This window comes from Ictidomys tridecemlineatus, chromosome 4 (assembly GCF_052094955.1).
Source record: "Ictidomys tridecemlineatus isolate mIctTri1 chromosome 4, mIctTri1.hap1, whole genome shotgun sequence".
Classification (NCBI taxonomy): domain Eukaryota; kingdom Metazoa; phylum Chordata; class Mammalia; order Rodentia; family Sciuridae; genus Ictidomys; species Ictidomys tridecemlineatus.
The window spans coordinates 198,126,215-198,152,218 of NC_135480.1; the positions used below are offsets into that span (position 1 = coordinate 198,126,215).

Here is a 26,004-nt window from a genome sequence, read left to right on the forward strand (position 1 = left end):
AAGGGACAGGGTTGTGGAATATCTAGATTCATAAAACTGGGGCAAATGATTTAAAGTATATTTTGGAAAAAAAAATTGCTCTTCATCTGATCCTTTCTCCCATTACTGAGATGCCAACCACAGAAAGTCACATTTTGCTTTTGATAAAATAGGAGCTGAAATTAAGAAGACAGTTCATAATTCTTTCCTGAATATTTTCTTCAGTTCTTCACTCTTATATAAATAAAATGATAAGTGACATGATTTTAGCAAGAGTAAACCAAAGAATAATTTTACTTAAAGTACAGGTTACCTCTTAATAGTAGACCAAGTTAACACTTGTATTTTACAAGCCTTTCATGAGACTTCTTTCAGCATATTTATGATACACATATTTCTTTTGAAACTTCTATTTTGAGAGGGAGACTCACTAAGGTATGAACTGTAAGTTCAAATAGTCACATTTGCAATGAGAATAGCTAGTACCTTAACAATAGAGGAAGGTAGGCAAAAGGGTGAATTCACGCCTCTCAGGTGAATTCTCCAACTGGAGCCCTCTGCAGAGAAGACACCTGGAAGCAGAACTCCACCTGGACCCCCTGAGTGGAAATAAGCCTACTAGAGAGCTGCAGTCTTCATTCCAATAAATGGACCAGAGAAGACACAACCACACAGTCACTGTCTAGCATTTATTCACACGCAAGGGTAAGAATCGGTACAAATAATAAACAGTGCTTTAAATACAAATAAATAGTTCTGGTTTCTAAAGAAAACAATTCTATATAATTCTAAGTTAAGTATTTTCTAAATTCCTATTAAAAATAGAAGGCTATTTGCATTAAGTTCTACTCCACCATAACCCTTTGAGGACGTAAGGATAAGTGGTGAATTCTATACTCCAAGAAGTCACCAGAAAGATGGGAGATAGTTTACCCACCTCCCTGAACTATAACCCTCAACTGGAAAGAGAATTACTTGCATCATAGATAACATAGCTAATAAATGCAGAAATTATTTGCTATCTAAAGATATCTAAAAACACTGACCTGGGGTAAAGTGATAAGAATTTCTCTGAATCAGTTCTGTGGATTCTGAAACTTCACTGAACTGAATTTTGATTTCCAACGTCTTAAATTCATTTAAACTCAAGGAAGACTTAAATTCCCATAATGAAAGTTTCCTCTTGCTAGGAATGATGGTGGAAAACAGTCTGTAATCATCATGAATGGCACCTAGAGTAAGTAACAAAGTGATTTACCTAGTAAAGAAGCAACAGTGCTGCCCAGTGAAATAGTCGGTCAAGTGTGGCACCAAAATGACCACAACTGTGAAGGAACAAATCTCAAATCTGTCAGTTTATATATCTATCTAAGTTGTTATATTTTGAATGTTCAAAATGGAAAAAATATCTAGGGTAAAGTATGTTCCATAAATGAAGGATCACTTTCAAGTCATGCAGTTTTTTAAAACTACATAAAACACGAGGTGTTTGAAATCTTGGTGCCAGAATGGTGCCTGCTCCACTGACTTTCTGCCCAAGATCATTTTGACCTCTTCTACTCAGACGTCTACATGATTATCAGAAAATAACATATTTGATAATGACCAACATAGCAATGTTTAGATTTTCCAAAAAATTTTGCTTTCTATTCAGATTGATCATGATACAATTCCAAATAGAACAATCTCATGCTTTAAAAACAATCTCATGCAATAAGTGCAATTTTAAAAGTCCTGTGTTAATAACAACATTTGGTATTATAAGAGGCAAGATTATTTGGATTTAAAAAAATGATTACTATAGAATAAAAATTAGATTTCCAAACAAAACTTTCATTGTGGTATAAAATGCTAAATTTGATTCTATAGTCCACTGATGCAAACAATTTTAAGATCTACACCACATTTTCCTAATTGGGATTTTCAAACAATAAGCATAATTCTTAAGCAGATTACTACAACGTTTGCTCAAAGGACAAGCTCCCTTTTGCCAAGAACTCTCTTTTTTAGTTTAGTTGGAGGAATTTCTGTTATAAATTCTTGAACAGCAGTTCTAAACATGATTTAAAATGTCTTACTTTCCTCCCTGTCTCTTAACTTTTTCTTTATGTTGTAAAGACATGTGCACAGAAAAATGTTCTTTTGACAGAGGTTAATAAATTTAGTTTCCTGATTAAATAATAACATTTTGTATGTTTGACTTTCTCTCTGGCATACTATATAATGTTTCTGTAGTTAAGAATCCAAACAAACCAGCCAACTAGAGCATCCCAGTGTTCAAATCAAAATTTTGGACACAATCCTATTTATTCTGGATGATGCTCAATTCTACACATAGTTCAGGGAAGACACATCCATAAGAACATCCAAAATGTTATGTTACCAAACTCTAACATGTGATTGTGCTCTGTTGGATAGTACCGTCCACATCTACAAAGTACCAAGGCAGAGGAGTCAGGTGTGGAGACCAATTTGCTTTTGCTGCCACAGTAATTCACAACCATCATCTTCGAGATTTCCAAGCTGTTCTAGAATAAGGAGTAGTCCTTTTTTTATCTGGAGGCTTAAAGTAGGAATAAACAGGTGCTGCTGGATACTCTGCATCAGGATTTTCTGCCATCATTTTCAGCTTTGCTTCAATGGCTTTAATCTTTGCAGTGACACTGAAAAACAGCAAAGGATCAGAATGGGCCTATGTTCTTTCAGAACATACTTGTATATTTCATCTCCTTGTGCCTCTTTAGAAGCAAAGAGATATTTAATTACAAACACTTAAACATTTCATATAAAAGAGAGAAAGAGGTAAAAAAAACAAACCCCTGTCATTTTAAGGAAAAAATCAACTCTGAAGCATGATTAAATTTTTAATACAGGCCTAGACATTCTTAACTTCACATGTTGCTATATTTAATTCTTTAATTCTTCACAGATGCTATTCTGTACCTTAGTGCTTAGCAGAGTAGGTGCTCAAGGAGGATTAAAACATGGCATCAGTTTATAGTCTTTATTTTGCATAAGAAAGAGACAGAGGGAGGTTAATTTGACCAATGTTAAATAGTAAATGATTGAACTGAGATTTGAAAACAAAGTGATTTCATAGCCTATGCTATTAACCATCACACTGCACCACCTTTTGAATCACTGAATAATAATGGAAAAAAATATTCTGGAGATCCTATGAAGTCTCCCTTTATTAACAGATGTTTTATTTACAATGAACCAGGCATAGTATCCAGCATTTTATTTATGTTATTTCTAATCCGTTTAATAAGCCTATAAGGTTTACCATTCATATTTTATGGGTGAATAAGTAATTGCACAAGCAGAAATATGTTCAAGTTTCACACAGTTTACAAACTGCAGAGCTACAATTCAACCTCAGTTCATCACCAATGTCTTCGCTCTTTCCTCTCCATCAAAGTGGGAATCCAGCAACTTTGTATTACATAGAAAGGAGAGGCTGTGAAGTTGTGAGGAATCTGTTTCTGACTGAGGTCACTGCTAACTCCACACAAGAAAGCACTCAGACAATGGGAATTTTTTGGCCCATGGATTCCTTTATTTTCCATTCTTGATGCCGGCAATGGTCTATTGTAGTGAGAGAAATTTGGAAGCAGTGTATATATGGTCTTCTAGGGATCCTCAAAAGGTATACATCTGCTATACATATCCATAAATTTTCAGAGGCAAGAAATTTAAAACTAAGTTCTCATAAAGAAACAATTAAATGTTTAAACAGATGTTTATCCTGACTTGAATATTATACAATATACACGTGTTGAACATCACACAGCACCTCATAAATGTGCAATTTTATGTGTCAATTAGAAAATTTAAAAGAAACCCTCAAGTTACAATAAAAAGAGTATTGAGGTATTACCGGGATGCATTTTGGCTCCACTTCTATTAAAGTGACAGCCCTTCGTTCTGTTTAAAAAAACAAACTTCTCTAGTTAGGCTTAGATGTTAGCAGAAAAATGTAAGTTGAGATTCTTTGGATTAAAACAGAGATGGAAAACACTAGGCTATCTGGTAAATAAGTAGCGAATACTGGTCATAAGAAGCTAAACACATGTTCATTGTAACATGGAGATATTAAAAAATGAGTCCAGTCACTCATGCAGTAAGATTTATGATAACCTCCATGGAGATTGACCTGTGACTGAGGAGATTCAGATCTTATGGGGAGAAGAGTACAGTGGATATAAATTCCCAGTGAATCTAGAAAAATCCGTAAATGTTTTGTAAAACCTTTATTTTTTAAAATTTCCAGAAGCACAGAACAATAAAGGCAATATAAAATAAAGAAAAATCATGACATTAAACTTATATAAATAAATATAAAATTAATTTCAATTTACCAGTTTATCATTCCTGAAAATATTCCAGGATCAATCCTCCTTCAGTTTAGTTTGGTGGAGATAATATATGAGAAAGGCATTTTCCCCTCCTGTTTGGTCTTTCATCCAAATAGACATCATTTTCCTAACTTTATAACTATTGACTTCTGATCCTTATGTATCACTTATGTTCCTTCACATATCTTCTTCCCCTACCCTGGAAAAATCTTTAGATCTATATTCCTACATTTACTGTCTGGAGCGACCCTGAAGTAATAACTAAAGGACTGATTATATATATAATATATATACATATATTTTGGACTGGGGATTAAATTCAGGAGTGCTTTACCACTGAGCTACATCCCTAGCCCTTTTTATTTAATTTTGAGACAGGGTCTGACTAAATTGCCGAGGCTGGTCTTGAAATTCTGATCCTCCTACTTCAGCCTCCCAACTCGCTGGAATTACAAGCATGTGCCATCACATCCAATATAAAGACTAAATTCTCAAGTCCGTTAGCTCTTGCTTTGAATTCTAACCCTGCTATTTGCTACTTACATAATGGCCAAGATATTTCACTTCTCTAAACTTCAATTTTTTCATATATAAAGTGATTTTTATTATACTTAAATGACATACTGCATATAAAGTGTTCAGCACAGTGCTTGCTTCATAGTAAGGTTGTTAAATCCTGGGTATTGTTATTATTACTAAAAATTTCTCGTAGGCTACAATGTGGAAAAGAAAAGAAAAAAAAAAAGAGGGGGAGAAAGAAAACAAAACAAAAAGCCCAACTTCTACTTCTGTTCTACTACCCATTTACCTTCCCCTTTCTCTACCCAACCCTTAGTGTCCCTGTTTTGAATTAGCTCCAAAGAAATAACTGACAATTCACAGAAACTAGAACCAAAACTATTATAGTTGATGAATGGTACATAGAATTAAATATTTGAAAATGAAAATTTATATAAATGAACTCAGGGATAGTGAGGAAATCAGTGTATAATGGCAAATGCCAAAGGGACCCAAGGTTTTACTAAAATGCTTGTTTTTTTTTTTTTTTTTTTAGAGAGAGTGAGAGAGGAGAGAATTTTTTTTTTTAATATTTATTTTTTAGTTCTCAGCGGATACAACATCTTTGTTGGTATGTGGTGCTGAGGATTGAACCCGGGCCGCACGCATGCCAGGCGAGCGTGCTACCGCTTGAGCCACATTCCCAGCCCTAAAATGCTTGTTTTTAAGGTGAGAGCTGTGTCTGATATATCTTTGCATCTCCAGTGTTAAGCACAAGGCTTGGTGTGTAGCAATTTTTTTTTTTTCTTTTTTTTGGTACTGGGGATTGAACCCAGGGGCACTTAACTACTGAGCCACATTCCCGGCCTCTTTTTATTTTTAGACAAGGGCTTCCTAAGTTGCTTAGGGTTTTGCTAAGTTGCTAAGGCTGGCTCTTGCCTCAGCTACCAAAACTGCTGGGATTAAAAGTGTGTGCCACTGTATCAAGCTGATGTGTAGTAACTAAACCTGCCCTTTTAAAGTGAGTGCATTCTATAAATGGGGAGTACAGGATTATGGGGTGTACATGATCTTGGGGGAGATGTAAGGAGAGGAAAATTTATATATTCTAGAGGTTAACTGAACCCATTTCTCAACACATCAAGTTAGCAGATTCTATTCTAAATTAAGAGTCTGAAGATCCACTATGTTCTGTGTAAGTGAAGGTGTGCAACAAAGAGAGCTCGGGCTCTTGAACAACTGTGTCCTTCTATGGTACACTGTCTTACCTTAGGTTAGACTGAGTAGGCTCAGTGCTTGAGGAAGGTTCAAGACTGATTGGAAGAATCTTGTCATTTTTGTTATGATCGTATCTCTGAAAGAAAAGGGGTATTACTTTATGTGAGCAGAAACCAGTCCTTTATTTCAGTGCATGGGTTCAAAAATGCTAATCCCACCCAGTTTTTCATCAACATTTTCCAGATAATTTTAGGACTGCTTTACCTAGAATTAATGCAAAACTGTATACAAGTTGGTCTGAAAGCTGCAAGTTTAGAAAACAGTTGAGAAGCTTCCATCTAGCCATTAGTCCTCCTTATTTGGTAGGAAAAGAATTTCAATGTTTGAATTCACAGATGGTGCAAATAAGCAGCAGGGTTGCCCTCTTACATTTTTATTTTAACTGTCACATATCGCCTCTTACAATATTTGCTTTATCCAAAGCACTTTAAAATCCTGCTAGCTTTTGCAAAGTACCAAGCATAATATTTAACTCAACAGGACTGAGTGGAAGAAAAAAATATTAACAGCTTTCAGTTGCTGATACAGAAAACATTGTATAGTAAAGGAGTTTAATTTGATGCCAGATAATTACATATTTCTTGTAAGAAGTAAATAAAATATTAAGAGAGCAATCAGGAGCCTCTGGTCAAAGATTTATAGGAAGAGAACCACGAGGTACAGATTTTCAAATGAAAGACAGGAATGAAGGATGATTTCTCTTGCATGCCTTTTCAATGAGATGCAGAGCAAGAAAATGACAGCCAGTTTGGCAAAAGAGACTTGATTTTCTTTTGAATAAAAAAGCATTTGGTAATTCTTCTTGTTTCTATTTTTAAGGCAAAGTGTCCTAGAAATTCAGAAGGCTCTGTGATTACCTGAAATGCTTATAAGGATCCAGTGTCTAAGCTTTTGTTTTTCAGTTTGGACTTGGTGCTTGAAAGTCTGTTTAATTTCTATGATTCTTAACGGGGAAGCTTGTTGGGTAGGGTTGAAAACTATGCTCATATAGCTAACAGCCAAAGCCCTAACTCTGACTGTCAGAAATTTTTTTTTGCAGGCAGGACTGTGAAGACACACTGCAGAAGGAAAACTGATTCTTGGGACTGCTCCACTCCACACACTTCACCAGCTCTGTGCCAGCTGGAACAGAATACCATTCATCTTCTTTTTCTTTTATTTTAATGGCTACAGCTTTTCTAGTGCCTTCTCCCAAGAGACCAACTGCAGGATGAACAGGGCAGTTTGCCACTTCTCAGGGTTGGAGACAATATAGGCACTGCAAAGTCCCACAAACTTGCACTCTAATAATTCTCAAGACCTCTGGAGTAAGGAGATGCCAGTGCTATAAGAACTCAAGAGAAACTACCCATTTCTCAAGCATTTAGAATAAACAAATTCAAACTCTCCATAGAGACAAGAAGCTGGAAAGAGTCTAATAATGCCTAAAGCAACTAATTTTAAAAATAAATACTTTTTTTTTCCCTCTGAAGAACAACCCCCACTGAAAAAATGATAGAGGTCTGAATATACACATCAACCACATGGAAAAATCAATCAAAAACAGGATCTGTGGGCATGTGGAGAGAAACAACGAAGGAACTTAATCCCTACTGAGATGCTTCTCAAAAGAAAAATGTGGCAACACACATGGTAATACAAGTAGGAGACCAAAGTATGGCTGTTCCAGATGCGAAGAGGCTGGGATGCAAATGGAGACATGGGCAACTGTCTTTCAGAGACTCCCTGAGGATGAGGCAAGAAACTGTTTTTCTAGTCACTTAGCCATACCTTTACTTGAGCATGTGCCCATCGTACCACCAGCTTCTTAGACAGTGCCAGCTTGCCATTGAGACACTGAATGGCTTGTTCTGCTTCCTGTCCAGAAAAGAGATGAAAGTTGGTCATAAATTCAAAAGCTTATTCATCACTTTGTATTCTTACAGGGCCTTATTAGCTTTGATGGCTGAGTTTCTAACCAAATTACTTTTGGTAAATGCTTAGCAAAGGGTTTATAATTTTAAAAGGCAGAGTTTAAAAAAAGGTATAAATCTTTAAAAGTAAGACAAAATTCAAATTCTGGCTGTTACTTGTTGGCAGTATAATGTCTGGCAGGTCACTTAATGTCTTTGTCACCTATAAAATATGGTATACTATTACATGCTCCTCAGTGGTGGCTGTAAGGATTCAGAGTGCATGGAAAGTGTGGAACACATGGTAAGCAATTAACAAGTGTTAGCAAACATCATGATTCTTATTCAGTGATACCTTTCTGTACACCTCCAGAAATTTTAATCCCTACATGGACAATAGAATTATATCCTGGACCAGGACTTACTCCCTGGATCCAAAATGAAAAACAGCAATGGCTTCAAAGGATATGGGAGTGAAGGAAACTAGGCCGGAAAAAGCAGGATTGAGTCAAAGAGACTGAACAAGGTATCTGTGTGAGTCAATCTATGCACCTGGTTTTAAGAGCTACAAGTTCCCTGACCCTTTCCCCATCAGATATTGGAGCAACAAGGTTGAGAGGAATTCCTGAAGCTGGATAACAGTCACTCTAGGTCACTCCCAGGAAACCTGGCTATACTTTCTTATCCTGACACATCTGTTTTGCCCTATTTCTGTCCATGAGCACTGAGCCAAATGTAACCCAAATTTAGTGGAGGCAAAGAAGTCCTTAAGGAACAGAAGATGAAAAGAAAGTCCTAGAGGGCAGGGAGAGTCTAAAACTGAGCATAAGACAAATAAGCACTCTAGTATGGTTTTACAGTAAAACCAGTGCTTATTTGTCTTATGTTCTGTCCCTCCAAAGCTCATCAACATGGCATTCAACAAATATTTTTTTTGGTACCCATTGTGTGTCAGGCATTGGATATTAATTGACCATCCTGGTTTCTCTACAAAATAATAAGTCAGACTGCTAAATAAGAGACACATTATCCTTTTCAGATTTCATTTGATAAATTAGAACTTATATGGTATTCTATTAGTTCTGAGGTATCAGCAATAGTAAGATGTCAGCAAGGGATAAGTGTTTTTAAAAACAAATAACCTAAAACATTATTTCAAAGTTCAAGTATTCGATGACACTGAATGTCAACTGTGTTTTAATTTATTCTTTCTGTAACATAACATCCCATTATAATGTACATTTTTCAACAAAAATTGAAGCCAAAAGAAGTTGAGACATATGCTCAAAGTCAGTAAATAAAAGAGTTGAAAATACAGGTATGTTTTGTGACTTTTAGTCCAATGTTTTTAAACCAGCATTTGTTCCCAACATGACTTCTGATTTTAGGAGTCTGTAAGAATCCTCATCACACTATTATCAGTAAGGAAAAATAAAGTATTTAAGAATACTAACTATGTGGGTATTCTTTCACTTCTCTCAAAAACTTGAATAATTAGAATAACATGTCACTTATTACTATTTACAAAATTAGAGAAAATAAAAAATACCCAGGACTGACAGGAACAAATAACACCCTCAAACAGTCTCAGAACATACTGATACAACATTTCTAGAAGGCATTTTGATAACTGTATAAAATAATTAAAAAACCCTATATGCATGACCTTTGAGGTGCCAATCCATTTCCAGAAATGTGAAAAACATATTTATACATATAATTACATACATGTAATATATGATTACATATACACATATAGTTAGAGAAGATATTCATTATTGTGAGTTTACACTAGTCAAACATTGGAGATAACTTAAGCAGCTTAAGACATCGAATACTTGAACTTTGAAATAATGTTTCAGATTATTTGTTTTTAAAAATTTTAAGAATTTGGGATCAGTCATATGTTATATAATGAAATATACAGTCATAAAAATGTCATTAGCTGGGCTGAGGTTGTGGCTCAGCAGTAGAGTGCTCACTTTGCACATGCGAGATCCTTAGCACCACATAAAAATATATGAATAAAATAAAGATATTGTGTCCAACTACAACTAAAAAATAAATATTAAAAAATGTCATTAACTTTTATTTGCACTGTAAGTCACATGATGACAAAAAGTTTTAATATATTTTGAGGGGCTAACATAATAATATGATCTTATTTGTTTACCTGTATATATGTGTACGTGTGTGAATGTGAAGAAAGAATAAAACTGGACAGATACATCACTAAATATTAAATGATTTCTGTGTATTGGGCTTAGGGATTGAAAAATTTTTTGATTTCTTATATTCATCCAAAATAAGCATGTATTACTTTGTTTTTTTGGTACCGGGATTGAACCCAGGGGCACTTAACTACTGAGCTACATCCTTAGCCTTTTATTTTAGAGATAGGGTCTTGCTAAGTTGCTGAGGCTGGCTTTGAACTATGATGCTCCTGCCTCAGCCTCTCAGCTAGTGGGGTTACAGGTATGTGCCATTACACCTGTCTGTAAGTTATTATTAATAAAACAGTAACTAGGCAATGTTGCTAACATATAACAAAGTTATAGAGAATACCAGGTAGCATCTTTATATATATATATATATATATATATATATATATTTTTTTTTTTTTACATTTATTTTGTTTATTTTTATGTGGTGCTGAGGATCGAACCCAGGGCCTCACACGTGCTAGGCGAGCACTCTACTGCTGAGCTACAACCCCAGCCCCGCATCTTTACATTTAATAACATTCCAGTTCTATCTCTTATCAATGTATTTCTACTGCAAAAACTAAATTTAAATATAAGAAGATATATATAGATGGACACAATACCTTTATTAGATTTATTTACTTTTTATGTGATCTTGAGAATTGAACCCAGTGCCTCACATGCGTGAGGCAAGCACTCTACCACTGATCCACAATTCCAGCCGTGAGAAGGGTACATTTTTAAGAAATCAAAATAAAATGAAGTTTGTGGGTGGCTCACTACAAAGTTTCTGTACCACAGGGCAAAAATTCTGAAAGAAAAGGAGTTTTGTTGGCCAGCCAATAAAGAAACAAAACAGGATAGGAAGGGGGAATACCCACACACTCCATGTGGGTATCCCAAATCCTTTGCTAAATAAAGTAGGTTGGTCGCCTTATACCTTGAGCCTGGGGAGAGGAGATCTTGCAAGCCATTCCTTAACTGTGCATCTTTTTTAGTATTTGCCATAAGGCACACAGGCAACAAGAAACTGCTGGTCTAGTACACAAGAGATGCACAAATGATTATGGAGTGTGGCAATTACCAGGAAAGGGGGAGGAAAGCAAAATTACCTGCTTAGTTTCAAAGTTAACAAAACAGTACCCTCGAGGCTGTCCCTCCAAAGCACCTGACTTGTGGAAGAGGAAGTCGAACTGCTTCACCTTACCAAACTTCTGGAGGAGTTTGAGGAGGTGGTATCTGTGGAAAAAGAAGAGGCTATGAGATCACTGGGAATTCTGCTGGCCTCTCAGCCTCAAGTGAGAGATAAGAGTAGGAAATAATGTATCTTAGGGATAAATCTCTTGCCCTTGCCCCTGCCTTCCTCCAAACTGCTGTTTACTTGGCAATCAGAGTTGTTTGACTCATTGGAATGGGAACTAGGAACTCTCATACCCATGTGTCTGTCCAACATAAAAACACCAAACAAAAAACCCACATGTAACAAACAGCTGTCTGGCCCACAAGCATCATTTGTTTTTCTTTTGGAGAAAAGTTCAAAAATAGTGTCAATTTATTTATTTTTAATTTCTTGGCAATGAAACTGTATTTGTGAATAACTGTTACTCTATCAGAAATATATGTCCACACTCCAAAAGCCAAAGCCTATCCTATCTCAAAGATAAACAAAGTAACAAACACATATACATTCATACAAGCAAGAAAACTAAAACAGGGCTGGAAGACTTCCCTAGATTTTATAGTTAATCATTAGACCCAAATTGTGCTTGTAAGAAATACCAAAAACTAAACTATAGCTAGTGGCACTTCCATTCAGTGCTTGAGAGTTTCAATCCCTGATGTCCTAGACATCAGAACTATATGGAACTATGGGACCAGGACTAGTCTCACACAGGGCAGGGGAATCAGACTAGACCCTGTGAATCATCCAGCTATACATAGGTAATTAACCAACTTCAGTCACCTTAATGCAGTTTATACTGTGGGGTATGATCAGTAAAGAAAGTAGATTGTCAAGGAAGAAATTTATTCTTGGGAATATGTTCACTCCAAGCTATTGCTTGCCACTCTGCTCTTCATCCTTTTCTTGGATTTCTTACTCTAAAAGGTACTTGGTTTCAATAGGGCTTTTAAGTTATTCAAACAGATGTGGCCTTAACAGGTTGCTGGGCCAATCTCAATCCTGACTTCCTGTCATCTGATGTAAGAGTGAGACAAACCAACAGCTCTCCCGTTTCCTTTTCCTTTGGCCTTCCTCCTGGCATCCTCCGTGCTATTGAAATGGAGTCAAGGCTTTCTCTAAACAATAATGTCCCTGTGATACTAAAAAGGTATCAGCCCACATGCTAAATCTGTTATTACTGGGAATTCTACCCCAGAGGGAGTCAGTCAAGATGTCATTATAGCCACATTTATATTTACATTGTTTTCTAGGAGAAGCTCATCAGAATTTTATTCTTGAGCAAGAATCTCCTTTGGGAGGCAGAAAGATATCAAATAGATCATAAGCTATACTAAATTTGATACTGATGTACATCAACAAGTAAGCCTATTATCCTGGATCAAGTATCTGACACTGTGGAGCAAAGAAGAAATAATACAGACTAGTACTGGGGCAGGATGGAAGGATCCCAAGGCATATTGTGGATAGTAATCCAGTTTGGGGAACTTGTTTTGAAGGGAAAAAAACCAGGACCCCCTACTTTCTTAATTCCCAACTCCCATCAGAAGACCTCAACAACCAGTGAGAATATAGGAGGTGACTCTACAGGAGAAAGGGAGACACCTTGAGTGCAAATTTCTTTTGTGACTTGATTATCTAAAAGGCTTACAGCAAGGGCTGAGTCTCTCAGACAATAGACAAGACAGGTTAGAGTCTCCCCAGGGTCTTTCATTTGCAGCTGCACCTTCCACTTACTATACCCATTCAACCTTTATACAGTGCTGTGGAATGGTGGGTGAAACCCATTTAAAAAAAAAAAATCTAAGGCTACTGTGGGCTGGCCATCTTTTCATTAGTTTCATTCTGCTTAATAGCAGGAAGGTAATGTGATTGGCATTTCCTAGGAAATGAATTTTAATTTACTCAGGAAAAAAAAAAGCCAACAGATTATTCATTGTAAAGCTAACAAACACATTCTGCCTGAGAAGTGCGACCTTAAGATTCCAAGAACATCTGCTTAGGTCTGTGTCTTTCAACTTCTACAGGATTTCTTTTCTTGTTTGATAATTTCTTGAAATTATCGGAACACCGAAACAAAAGGAATGAAATGTTTACTATTTTCCTTCCTGGAGATGGGGACTGCAAGCTCTGATAGTGAAAAAAGCCTGAAGATCTTGCTCTCACATCTGCAAGCACTTTTATCTGCTGCAGGAGCACAGGAGAGCTGCTACTCAACAGAGGCTTGCTGCACTTATGAAATGTGTGCCCCACTGCCCTCTGGAGTGAGAATTAGCACCCCCGTTCCATCACATCTCTGCAGCTTAAATCAGTGTTTCCCATAATGAGTTTTTAAAAAGTGTTCCTGCCCGGATGCACAGAAGTAATCTATACAAATATTAAAACAGACACCTACTATGTGTCAAGAACCAATTTAGCACTTGGACTATCCAGATGAATAAAACTGTTTTTAAGGCCCTTACATTCTGGTAGTGATATGTAATCAAACATCTGTAAAATGGTGTGATGCTTACAGGCACAGATGAAGAAAGTTCAATTGTGTAGGGAAGGTGGTAATTCAGGAAAGATTTGTGAAAGGTGTAGCATCTGAGTGAGGTATGTCAGTTTGAGTAGATACCACATATAAAGATACAAAGATAAAAAAGAGTCCGATCCACGGGAGGAGAGTCTAACAGCAGACAGGGGATAGGGTGTGAAGGATGTTGTATGCTTAGGGAATTTAAATTTGATGTTGTATGCAGTAGGAAGTCAATGGAATGACATTTACAATTATCTCTAAGAGCGGGGGAGTTCATTGGTGGAGTGCTTGCCTAGCAGACCCAAGGTTCTGGGTTCAACTCCCAACCCCCCCCCCAAAATAAGATTTTTGTTTTTTGAGATGGGGTCTCACTGTGTTGCCCAGGCTAGCCTTGGTCTCTTGCAATCTTCCTGTCTCAGCCTCTGAGATAGCTAGGATTACATAAATGTACCACTGTGCATGGTTAAAAAAAAAAGTTGTTTTTTTTTTTTTTTTGTGCATGATTTATCTTAGAGAAGAATTTCTTTAAAAGCACATAGAAGTTACTGAGGTCTTTATATTCTATGCTATGTACCTTGTTAAATGGTTTTATTGCAGTTCAGATTTAAGTAATCTAACAGTAAAAGGCTGTTTCATGCAAACCAAGACATAAAAAGAAGCTTGGAGACAGAAGGAAAAATAAGAAATGGGTTGAGAAAGAAACAGGTTTCTCGGGGGTAAAAACAATGCTCTCATATGCTCCTGCATTTAGTTTCCCTTGCATTCTAGTTTATCTAGTGAATCCCTGAAAGTTTGCATCAGGAGGACACTTCCACTTAGCTGGCTCTCCACTGATTTTAAGTTTACTTAATATACTCCAAATTGACCTCCCCACTACAAACTGGGATGGCTCTTTTTAGCTACTCTATGGTCCCTGCGGGGACATGAATTATTTATATTCCTCAGGCAGAACCCCTCAGGTGACCTCAGCCACGTAAAATGAAAATGAAAACAAAAAACCTCTCAGGATCTTCTTCAACTCTCTTCTTTAATCATGTTCTTCCTGTCTCAGACTCACCTACTGTCTATAAGTTCACTGTCTCTACCTAGGTTGACAGTGATGGCTGGCTTGGTTTATGGTAGCCTATCCTAACTAATCTTGAGCTTCAGTTTCTGGTCTTCCACTTCATCCTATATGCTTGAGGTCTAATTTCTCAATTAAAACATCACTTTCATGAAGTCAGTCTCCTGCCAACAACCTACAAAACAAACAAACAAAATCCCCCACAATAAATCTCTTCTACATGGAATTCAAATGCATCTTCTTAAATTTTAGACTCTGTCTTAACCTGATGGTATTCTATCTATCCATCTGACTACTCTATTCATTACCATTTACTTTTTTTTTTTTTTTTGGTAGCAGGGATTGAACTCGGGGCACTCAACCACTGAGGCACATCCCCAGCCCTATTTTGTATTTTATTTAGAGATAGGGTCTCACTGAGTTGTTTAGTGCCTCACCCTTGCTGGGGCTGGCTTTGAACTGGAGATCCTCCTGTCTCACCCTTGAAAGCCTCTGGGGTTACAGGCATGTGCCACCACACCAGCTTAATTACCATTTACTTTTTAACCTCTCCTTCAGCCAAAATATTCTGCTTACACATAAAGATCTTTCTTATTCCTACTCTTATATTTTTATTTATTATTTTACCTTCACTTAGGATGCTTTTTTTCTATTAAATTATACTAGCTTCATTCTCACACTTCTCCTTCTTATGTATAATGTAGTAGCTATTATTTTGGCTTCCTACATAGCACATTCAATACTGAAAAAAGCCAGTATTAACTCTTTTAGAGAAAAACAATTCGGAAAAAATAGATGTCTAAGTATATCAGCTTTTTTGTTTTTTCCATTGAAGGCACTGGTAGTGATATTTAAAGATATGTTTAACCCTTATAGTTCAACTGGGTCCCACAATTTAAAAGAAATCCTTACATGTTTAAATTTAAAACAGGATACCTTAGGTCATGAATGGTCAATTACTCAGACTATTCGAGTATTTGTACAAAGTGCACTAAATTAGACAGTGGTAAATTAGTTCTATCATTAACTACTTCAGTAAATTAAGTCTACTCATTTAACTCTTTTTTTCCTATAAAATAAGGAAAATAATATCTGTTCCACTTATCTCCCAGATTTGTTGTGAGCTTAAATAAAGTCACTATACAATATTAGAATTAGAAGATGTGTTCATATCATTTAGGTGAACACTCTCATTTTATAGTAAGAAATATGAGTTAAAATGTAGTTAAGGAATTATAGTTGAAAGAACATGGGTTTGGACTCTGTCACTTCCATAAATAAGTGTTCATCATCACTTCCTCAAATCCAAGTCTCTTGAGATCTACTTAGTCTTTACCTATATTTCTGGTATGTAGTATAGGCTAAATAGGTCAATACCACAATAAGAAGAAACCTAATTAATTAGGCAGTTAGTAAGGAATGCATGTTCTGTTTAGACTGATGGACTTTCTACCATAACTTGAGTAGGATTCGGATTAATAACCAAGAGGCGCGTGCGCACACAGACACACAGACACACACACATGCACACAGACACACAATATGACCAGAACCAATCACAAAATAAACTCAGAAACACTGAATGGGAAAGTGCTGTTTTTGAAAATTACCTCTTTTACATATTCTTGTAAATACTGATAGTAAATATATACTGTAATTTGTTTTCTAAAAGAGGTAAGAAAACACTTGTATAGGACAGACATTCAGTTCAGTTTATGAAAGAGATCAAGAGGAGAGGTGGTAAAGAGTAAGGATACATACATAGGACAGAGAGATAAGAAGGGTCAACTGATGGGGAAACTAGGAAATGGCAGCAATTTGTGGGTGGGGAATAAGTTTAATTGGGAAAATTGGAGGATGCTCTGCAAACCTCTGTCAATGAAGTTTAGAGATTTAGATTCAGTTAATACTTTCTGAAGATTTATAAGATATACCTTATATATGTATGTATGTGTGTGTGTATATATATATATATATATATATATATATATACACATACATACTTACACACACACATACATATAGGGAATGACTGTTAATTATACATCTAGACTCACTGTTATTTACTCTGAGAGGAGAGGGATCCAAAAGTTTATATATTTCAACAACCTTGGAAGGAAATCATATATTTCCATAAGTTAAGACTTTACTAAAATGTTATGTTTTTTTTTGCTTAGAATTAAGTAAATTAAATGAGGAAATGCTAGACTTTTATGTTAACCATAAAGTAGTTATGTCTTTATTTAAAAATAAATCAATTACTATTTAATAAATCAGTTTAATAGATGAAATATTTTTAGGTAAGAAATCCATAGAAGATTAGTAAAAATATATACAGAAGTGGGGACACCCTAGGTAGAACACACTTTTGGCTGGAAAGGCCGTAACTCTGCAGTTTGGTACTTGATGTTGACCTTTGGCCTGATGTAAAAAGGACAGAGGTGTCAGTAGGAAAGTTTTGATTTAATGTTCTTGTTAAAGCTCTAACTGAAAAAATTTCATAATACTCCAACTTATGACATAAATGGAGATGGCCAATGCCCATTGCACCTTCCTGACAAGCAGGACACAATTAGCATTTAATTGAATTGCAGCCAACACAACCAACACTGTTTCCAGGCTTGAGATTTCCATTCAGACAAGCAGAGGTGGGAATGGAAACCACTCTTGGAAGCAGCATCCCTTGAGCTAGGGTTTTAGATGATGGAAAAAGTTTCTCTGATGAATAGACATTGAGAGATTGAGCAGATTCACATTCATCCTCAAAGCCATGGACCATTAAAGAGAACTGAAATATATGCTACATTCTGGGGTCCCTGTGACCAAGGTAGTATAATATAGGAGCAACATATCTTATATACCATCATAATTTCTAGAGGGCCCACACTTATCTACAGTTAGCTGATCTGAGCTCCATCAGATTTAAGGAGCTAAACTTTCTATCATGACCCAGACCTATAAATTTACATACCTTTTCTTCTCTCCTCATCCTGATCCTTAAATACACCTCCTCTCATGCCAAGCAGCTCTCTCCTCTCTTCTTCCCTTTGACACTATTCCAAAGAGAGTAACTTTCTAGGGCTGATGAAATACTCCACACCTGCTTGATTCATTGGCTCAGCTCAGTTTCTTCACCCATTACTATTCTGCTACCAACCCTCACCTTCCCCCTGCAAAAAACAACTAGGAAAAGAGGAAAAAAACCTCTCAATTGTCTGTGACCTTGTGACTTTTAAACTACTATTGTAGTTTAAGAGAGCTGGATTGTATCAGAGGTTTTCAAGTGTGCTCCATGGAGCCCTGGAAGTTCCACAGAGTTTCTTCAGGATTGCCACAGAAAGAATGGCAGCTAACAAAAGGCTTTGGATATATATCCTTTTTGACATCAGAGTAGCTATAAGCTTTTATTTTATATGTAGTTTCTGATTATTTTCACTTTATAACAGCATCCCTCAGATTTAAAAAGCCTGAAAACCGTTTAGCATGGCACACAACTACTCAAATCATTTGATGAATAATAATAAAAAAACCAAAGGAACTGGGATGATCTCTGAGATCTCTTCCCACTTTCGCCTTCTGTGATTCTGTAGTTGCTTACAGGAATTGGAGTCAAGTGGCACCCCTCTGCTTATCTGCAAAGGTACTGAGACTCTGCTTATTCTATCACACTAGGAGACAAAATGTGTCCCAGGCTGATTTTCAAAAACAATTCCTTGTAACCACTGGGTACAAGGATTCAATAGTTGGAAATTGGAGAACATCTTTGGCAAGTAGGAAAAAAGAGGTATATGTTTTAAAGGATTCCCAAGTCTGTGTTCTCACAGTAGCAGAGTGCAAATACAAGAAAAATGACAAAATAACAGGCAAATGACATCATTTTCCATTCAAAGACAAAATATAAATAACAAGGTCAAAAATATATCCTAGACCCTTTTGAAATTCTTCTGAGCAGCACCACTACAAACATCCCAACTTTATAGGTAATGAATTAAGGTGACTTAGACTTACTCTGTGATTTTGGGGTCCAGGTTGCCAATCCATAATCTGTGCCCTTCCTGTAGAGAGCCCTCTGAAAGGATGGATGCGTTCTCCAAGGGAAGAGTTTTGGTTTCTGCTTCCATCAATCTCTATGAAATACTAAAGGCAATGTGAACATTCAGGCAGGAGAGGAGCAACCCTGTATGAACATGAGTCTTCAAATTCACCCCAGCAAACATTTACTCAAGGAGGGCATGTCCTCCAGGCAGACTTTCTGAGGCCTCAGTTACTCCATAACAATGGCCCCAGAACCAGTTCCCTTGAGACAGCTCCTCCAGTAACTAGAGCACAGAAGCTGCCATTTCAGGTGAAAGAGGAGTGGCTGTGTGGAGAAATTCAAGCTTTCCTCCTCTGCAGCTAGAGGCTGACAGGGCAGGAGGCCAAAGTTTCTATTACTACATGACACTTGAGTTTAATGACTGTCACTGAAATAAGCTTTGGAAGAACATTAACACCACTGAAGAGGATGGTCAGAGAAGAGCAGTGTTATATCCCTTTTCCTCATGGAAGAAGCAATACTGCCAAAGGAAGAAGCAATATAGAAAAACGGCAGATTTTGGAGTTAGGACTGGTCTGAAAGCAGCTTGTGTGACTTGGTGAATTATCTGAACTTTCTATGATTCAAATTTCTCAAATATATTAATAGAGATGATAATTCTTATATTATAGAATTATTGTGAAGATTAAAGATAGTACATGAAAAAAGCCACTAAGCACTGTATCTACCAATAGTAAGTTATTAATATCAGTTATTATCCTGTTTAATATCCGGAGAGAAAGTGGGTTGAAGAGACTAATTTACCCCTAGTTATTCCAGTTCCACCATTTGCTAGTTGAGTAACTGGGTAAGTTATTTAACCACTTTTGCCTTGGTTTTCTCATCTGTAAAATGGGAATAATACCTCACTGAGTTGTGCAGATTCAGTAAGTTACAGGCCTAAAGCATTCAGAACAGTGCATGGCACCTAGGAAGCATTCAAGACTGGTAAATTATCACCAGTCTTAGTACCTCATGTTATGGCTAAGGAGAACAAGGATTTCGATGGACACAGCAATGGAAAGAGCAGAAAGCTTGGTGTCAGAACACCTAGCTTTGAACTGTGGCATTTCCACTGGAAGTTGCTTTTCTCTGAACTTGTTTCCTCATCTTTAAGTAATAAGCTTTGCCTTGCTTATAAGTTAAGGTTGCTGAGAGAACAAAAAATGAGATGACAGGTAAAAAGAGATAATAAATATATAATGTGATCCAAAAAAAAAAGAGGTAAAGGGGTTAGGAAGAGGGCAGGCTGTGCCAGACTTCAGAACTCCCTGCTAGAAAAAAACGTGTCCTATATATTCCAAAGGGCTCAGCACTGATATTGACACTGCCATTGCCTTTTATTCTTCTAAGTACACCCACAAAACCTAGCACACAGCAGTCCCTGGTTTAGCTGTTTGTTGAGCATGCTTATCTATTCCCTTCACACTAGGGTATTTTTCTTGCTTTTCCCACTCACATTTTTAACCTGTTCAGTAACATGTGATAAGCAATTATGAGCTGCTAAAGCCTGAGCCATGCACTGAAAACAAAGAAACGAATAAGCCACAGCTCTTGCCCTTACTTCCTGAGAGTAAGGTGATACAGACATACATAGAATCCCAGGAGTGAAAATGGGAGAAACATTTTGTCTTCATCCTGCTTTTGTTTCCCTCTATTTTCTCACAGTTCATTCCCCCCCCCGCCCCCCCAAAAAATGAGTTTCAATTTTCTAGGTAAAGTCTAATTAATTATTGGGCAGTGAAGAAGAAAGTTCCTGCCCTCAGGATGCTTGTATTTGGAAGGAAATTAGATATAACTAGTGATAAATGCTGCAAACACAATTAATCTGGGTGTTCTGACATGGTTTTGGATTACCTTAGATTGAATGGAGAGGGAAGGCCTCTCTGAAGATGATGACATTTGAGTTGAAATTTGAATGATAGGAACTTCTAGTTTTTTCATGTCTAAAACCACCAACAAAACCAAAAGCTACTTAATAGTGCAAAAAGGTACTATGTTTTGATGGGAAGAATGCAAAATACAGGGCTGGAGAGATCTGGATTTGAATCCTGACTTTTGAACCAAGTTACTGTAATAAGTAACGTCATCTCTCCCAACAGAGTCTCCTTGATTCTGTATCAGTCACTTTTTGTATTCTCATATAATACGAATTCAAGGAGTCGGTTAAGGGCTTATTTTCTGTTACCCTCACTAGTAGCTAAGCTCAAAGAGAACAGGGCCTTGCCAATCTTGATTATGCACTTAGTACACTGCCCGGCAGCTCATGGCTGGTGCTCAATATTTAGTAAGTGAATGAATGCAACAAGGCACTTCTCCAGTTGAAGCCTCAGTTTCTGCTTCCTTCCTAGAATGGTACAAACATTCCTATCTCTGAGGTCGTTCTGGGCCTTAAGTAAGACCATACTGGCGACAGCTCAGCACAGGGTTTTTCGAGGAACAATAAGGTGTCATAAAAGATCAAGACGGCACAGGACTATCAAAATTCTTTAGAGCTGCAATGGTGATAAACCCTTAGGTTAACAGAGTTCACAGTCGACACCTGTCCTCCCAGCTGAGCAGCAACAACCCTAGTAAGCCAGTAATAGTTATTCAGGGAAACTCAACTCCAAAGAAGCAAAGGGACCTGCTCCCCCACACTAACAACGGCGTCAAGCCTGGAACCCGGCTTCCCAATTCTTGGCTGCGGATTCCCAGAGGCGAGAGGTTATTACTCGGATTGTTATTTCCGGGCAGCAGCAGGACAATCCGGGGCGGGGCCTGCGAGCCGTCCTGCCAGGCGGCCTCTTCTAAGACCTCCTCGCAGGGCTGCCGGTGAGGTGCAGGGACAGGTCGCAGCCGGACTCACCTGGTGGCCTCGGCGTTGTATCCTCAGCTCATGCCCCGAAAGCAGGTCCTAACTCCGGGTCCGACGGACGTGTAGCTCGGTCCGCTTCAACACCGCCCGCAGCCAAGGCCGCCCGTGACGCGATACGCCTGCGCCGCCGCGCTGCCCCGTGACGTCACGACGCCCGCGCCGCCGCCGTCGCCGCCGCTGTCGCACGAGGCTTGCCCTAGTAACCTGGGCAATAGCTGGTGAGTGGCCTCCAAGGGTCTCGCGGCGCGCGCAGGGCCCAGGTGCCAGAGACCCTTCTTCAAGGACCTAGGCCCTTATGGCACCAGACTCCCGCTCCCACCCGGTTCCAGTCCCGCCTGACCTTAAGGCGGGGGGCGGGACTTGTGGCTTCAGAGCGAGGCTCCCTGGTGGGAGCGGGGCTGTCTCATCAGCTAGGACTTTCAGGGTCGTCGAGGGACTTAACAATTAAGTAGCACACAACCTGACAGGAACATTTCATTTTCAGAACAGTCCCGTGGGAGAAGGTATTATTACTCTCCGTGATGAAGAAACGGAAGCTCGAAGAGATAACTTTCCCAGGGTCACGCGGTTGTTAAGTGATGAAGTATAAATTCAAACCTAGGGCTGACTCTAAACCTGAGCTTTTAACCACTACTCTCTGCAGCCCAGAGGAAGAACCCTGACACATTTTACAGATGAGCTTGAAGTCTAGAGAGTTTGACCAATCTAAGGTCACATATTTAGGAAGTGCTGGAAATGATTCTATTAGGTGTTGTCTAAATTTGGTGGCTTTTTCTTTATTAATCACACTCTATTATATTTCCCAGGATCTAGCAGAGCTTTATAGATGAAAACCTAGCCTGACCCTCCTTCATTTTGTAGTTGGGGAAATAAAGTCTAGGGAGGAGAAATAATTTGGTCCAAGGAGTGATAGAGCTGCCATAGATGTTTTTTTTGAATACAGGTTGTTGTGGATCTAAAGGAGATGGATGGCAGGGAGTGCTGAGGTAGGAAAATTGAAATCCACATCTCATAGTACTTGGGCACAAGTTCTTCACTTGTTAAAATTTCTAAATTCCTTTTTCAGCTGTACCAAGGACATAGTGATTCTGTGTAGAGTCATATTACGAATATATTTCTTTACATGGCACTGAATTTAAAGAAGAGCATGCTCTACTCTCAGCAAAAACCTGGCAAACCAAGGGATAATGGAATTAGTTCTTGGAAGTAGAACCCAGGACCTACCATCAGAGTAATTCCAACTTTGGTGCCAGGGTTTTGACCTTGGATAAGGATTTACTCTTTCTGGGCTTTCATTCATGTTTTCATCATGTAGATGGTATCTTCTGTGTTCAGGCACTGTGTTAGGCATGGAGGAGGATGCAGAGGCAAACAAGACTGCCATAGTAGTGCTTTGTAGTGCATGTGGCCATCTGGAGACCTTTAGACAATAATAAAGTAATTACACAAATGTTAACTTGTATCATGGAAAGTTAAATGCTATCATGAGGGTGTTATGAAACTGGGATATAGGACCTGTGACCTAATTGAGTAGGAGGAGGTGGCCAAGAAAGACCTTTTGTTTTTTGGTACTAGAAATTTAGCCCAGGGATGCTTTATCACCAAGTCATATCCCAGCCCTTTTTATTTTTATTTCATTTTTTGAAATTATCTCCCTAAGTCGCTTAGGACCTTGCTAAATTGTTGAGATTGACTTTGAACTTGTGGTCTTCCAGCCTCAGCCTTCTAAGCCACTGGGATTACAGGCATACACCACCACACTCAACAGGAACACATACTTTGAGGAAGTGATGGTTAAACTGAAGTCTGAAAGAAAAATGGGAGGTAAATAGGTGAGGGAAGATCATTCCAAGCAGATTCAGTGGCATATTTGAAGATGTTGAGTCATGAAGGAGCCCCTGAGGAAATGAAAGATCAGTTTATTTGTAAAATGTGATTTGTAATCAAATATTATAATGTGAAAGAATTTTATATACAGGGGTCAGTTTATACACACATATTTATAAAAAATGTGCAAATTGTAAGTTAATAGATTAGAAGGGATTGTTGGGACAGTGAATGGGTCAGGAGTTGAGTTCATTATCTAGTTCTTTCCAAAATTAAAATGTACCTTCTCCAAAGAACAGGGAAATTTGAGTTTTGAAACCCTCAACTTTGGGAAAGAATGCATTTTTCACATAGTTTGAAAATATTGCAGAAGTTGAAGTAATGTAATAGCTAGCTACTCCTTATTGTACTCCTGCTGGAAGCCAGATATTGTGTTGAGTGTTTTATGTACACAATATAGTATAATTGTTAAGAGCATAGACTGCAGTATATTGCCTGAGTTCAAATATGGGTCAATTTATTTGAGCCTCTTTTCTCATCTGTAAAATGGTAATAATCACTAATTATAGCTTGAGATACTTACATCTTGAGATTCAGAGGAGTTTATTAAGTACTTGGAATGATTTCTGGTCACTATATAAATGGTTATTTGTTCTTATTAATATAATAATTATGTTAAAATGTCATTAATATTTTAATGTGGTGGAATCTGTAGCTCAGAGAAGTTAAATGACCTACTTAAGGTCACACATTTAATAAGGGGAAAAATGAGATTCCAGTTCCAGACTATGTCTGAAGCTTAGACACTTTATATTGCTTCTGTATATGGGTTAATTTTGTTGAATAATATTTGTACTCTAATAACAAGCTTCTTTTCTTAACTTGAATTCTGTATCTGTGCTGAACTGAATGTTAATATGCATGTCCATAAGGTAAAAGAGCCAAGCGACTGCCTCTTTGAACCTCCACTTCCAAATTTCCTGATTTCTATGCAATTAAGATCTACGCCTTAAGCATTTCAGCAATGTGGTTTATTTATAGAATTGTTTTCCGGTTCACGTGTACTGGGTCTGCTTTTGGGTGCTGCATTTTCTGTCAAAGGTTGTTTATTTCTAACCCATTTTGATTTCCTGTTGCTTTGTGGATTGGTATTATGACCTGCAACAGGAACACCAGGAAACCAGTCATAAATGGAGCAGCCAGATTGAGACCCTGTAGATTTAAAAAAAACCAAACAAGTTATTATGCAGCCATATTTGGATATAAGTGTGAGTTAGGCATTGGCTATATTAGGCAAAAACCTAGATATAGAAACCTTACTCCTAGCCAAATTTTTGTGAACAGTTCTTCAGTAGAGCTAGGCTAATAGCTCCGTGTTCTTAGATAGTAACAACCTCACTGAGCCTCAGTTTCAAGATCTGTAAAATGGGGAATGTTATACTTCATTTGTAGCATTATTGACTGGTAAAATAAAAGGATACGGATACAATAAACAGCCCAGGCCAAACCACAATGAATAGAAGCCATTGATGACAAAGAAGAAGAAAAAATGCTACTTCATTTTTCATCCAGATCTATTTGTACAGACTTCATACACTGATTGCTGAAATCTGTATGACTTGCTATTGCAAATTCCACCAGGAAAAATTAAGTGCCTTTGAACTAATTTGCTTTCTTAAAAAATAATGATAATAATGACAGCCACATTTATTAAGCAGCTGTCATATTCTGTGCATTAGCTATGTGTTTTACATGCATTCATTATTTTAAGATCATAGTTATTTTTCTCATTGATGAGGAAAGTGATGCCCTTCTCCCCCCAAAAGAATGAATTACCCAAAGTAGAAATTTGCATCCAAGTCTGTCTCAGGGCCTCCTTTCAGATCAGAAATAACATATGTATAAGATTTCTTTACTGAATCTGACCTTGGAATAAATGTCTTTGAAAGGAAAAGTGATAGTTATTAATAGATACCATTTTGGGACTCCTGCTGTCTGCTAGGTCCTTGCCAAGTATTTTACCTGACTAACCTCATTATTCTCAATTCTAAGAAATAAGCATAATTATCCCAATTTTACAGTAGAGGAAATCAAGGTACAAAAACACTCAGGAACATTTAGTCAGTAGTGGAGCTGGGATTGGATTTTGGGCCTTTCTTGCTACGAAGTTCTTGCTTTTTTTATTCAGTCTAATTATCATAGTGCATCAAAATTTGAGGATGTGTAGAACTGATTTTCAAAGATAGTAGCTTCCAGATATTTGATGGTAATTGTT

The 26,004-nt window shown here is 37.5% G+C and overlaps 2 protein-coding genes across 4 annotated transcripts in view; one reads left to right on the forward strand and one right to left on the reverse strand.

Moving 5' to 3' along the window:
• Positions 1–654: 654 nt before the first annotated feature.
• Positions 655–22,032, reverse strand: Rbm18 (RNA binding motif protein 18). 2 transcript variants are annotated; one of them, XM_005320927.5, is made up of 6 exons: positions 21,894–22,032; positions 18,979–19,107; positions 11,322–11,448; positions 7,884–7,970; positions 6,104–6,189; positions 655–2,642 (listed from the first exon to the last, which is right to left on the reverse strand). In XM_005320927.5, the coding sequence occupies exons 2-6, from the start codon at positions 19,089–19,091 to the stop codon at positions 2,483–2,485; spliced, it is 573 nt and encodes a 190-aa protein (XP_005320984.1). In that variant the 5' UTR covers positions 19,092–19,107; positions 21,894–22,032; the 3' UTR covers positions 655–2,482. The 2 variants fall into 2 exon arrangements, with proteins under 2 accessions (XP_005320984.1, XP_013212156.1); XM_013356702.4 differs by having other exon boundaries at positions 18,979–19,097; positions 21,894–22,026.
• Positions 21,980–26,004, forward strand: part of Mrrf (mitochondrial ribosome recycling factor) — a 50,675-nt gene continuing 46,650 nt past the window's right edge. Inside the window, exon 1 of one of the 2 annotated variants that reach the window (XM_013356701.3) lies at positions 21,980–22,120. The gene's annotated coding sequence lies outside the window, so the exon portion shown is untranslated. The remainder of the gene's footprint in view (positions 22,121–26,004) is intronic. The other variant, XM_013356700.4, reaches the window with a different exon arrangement.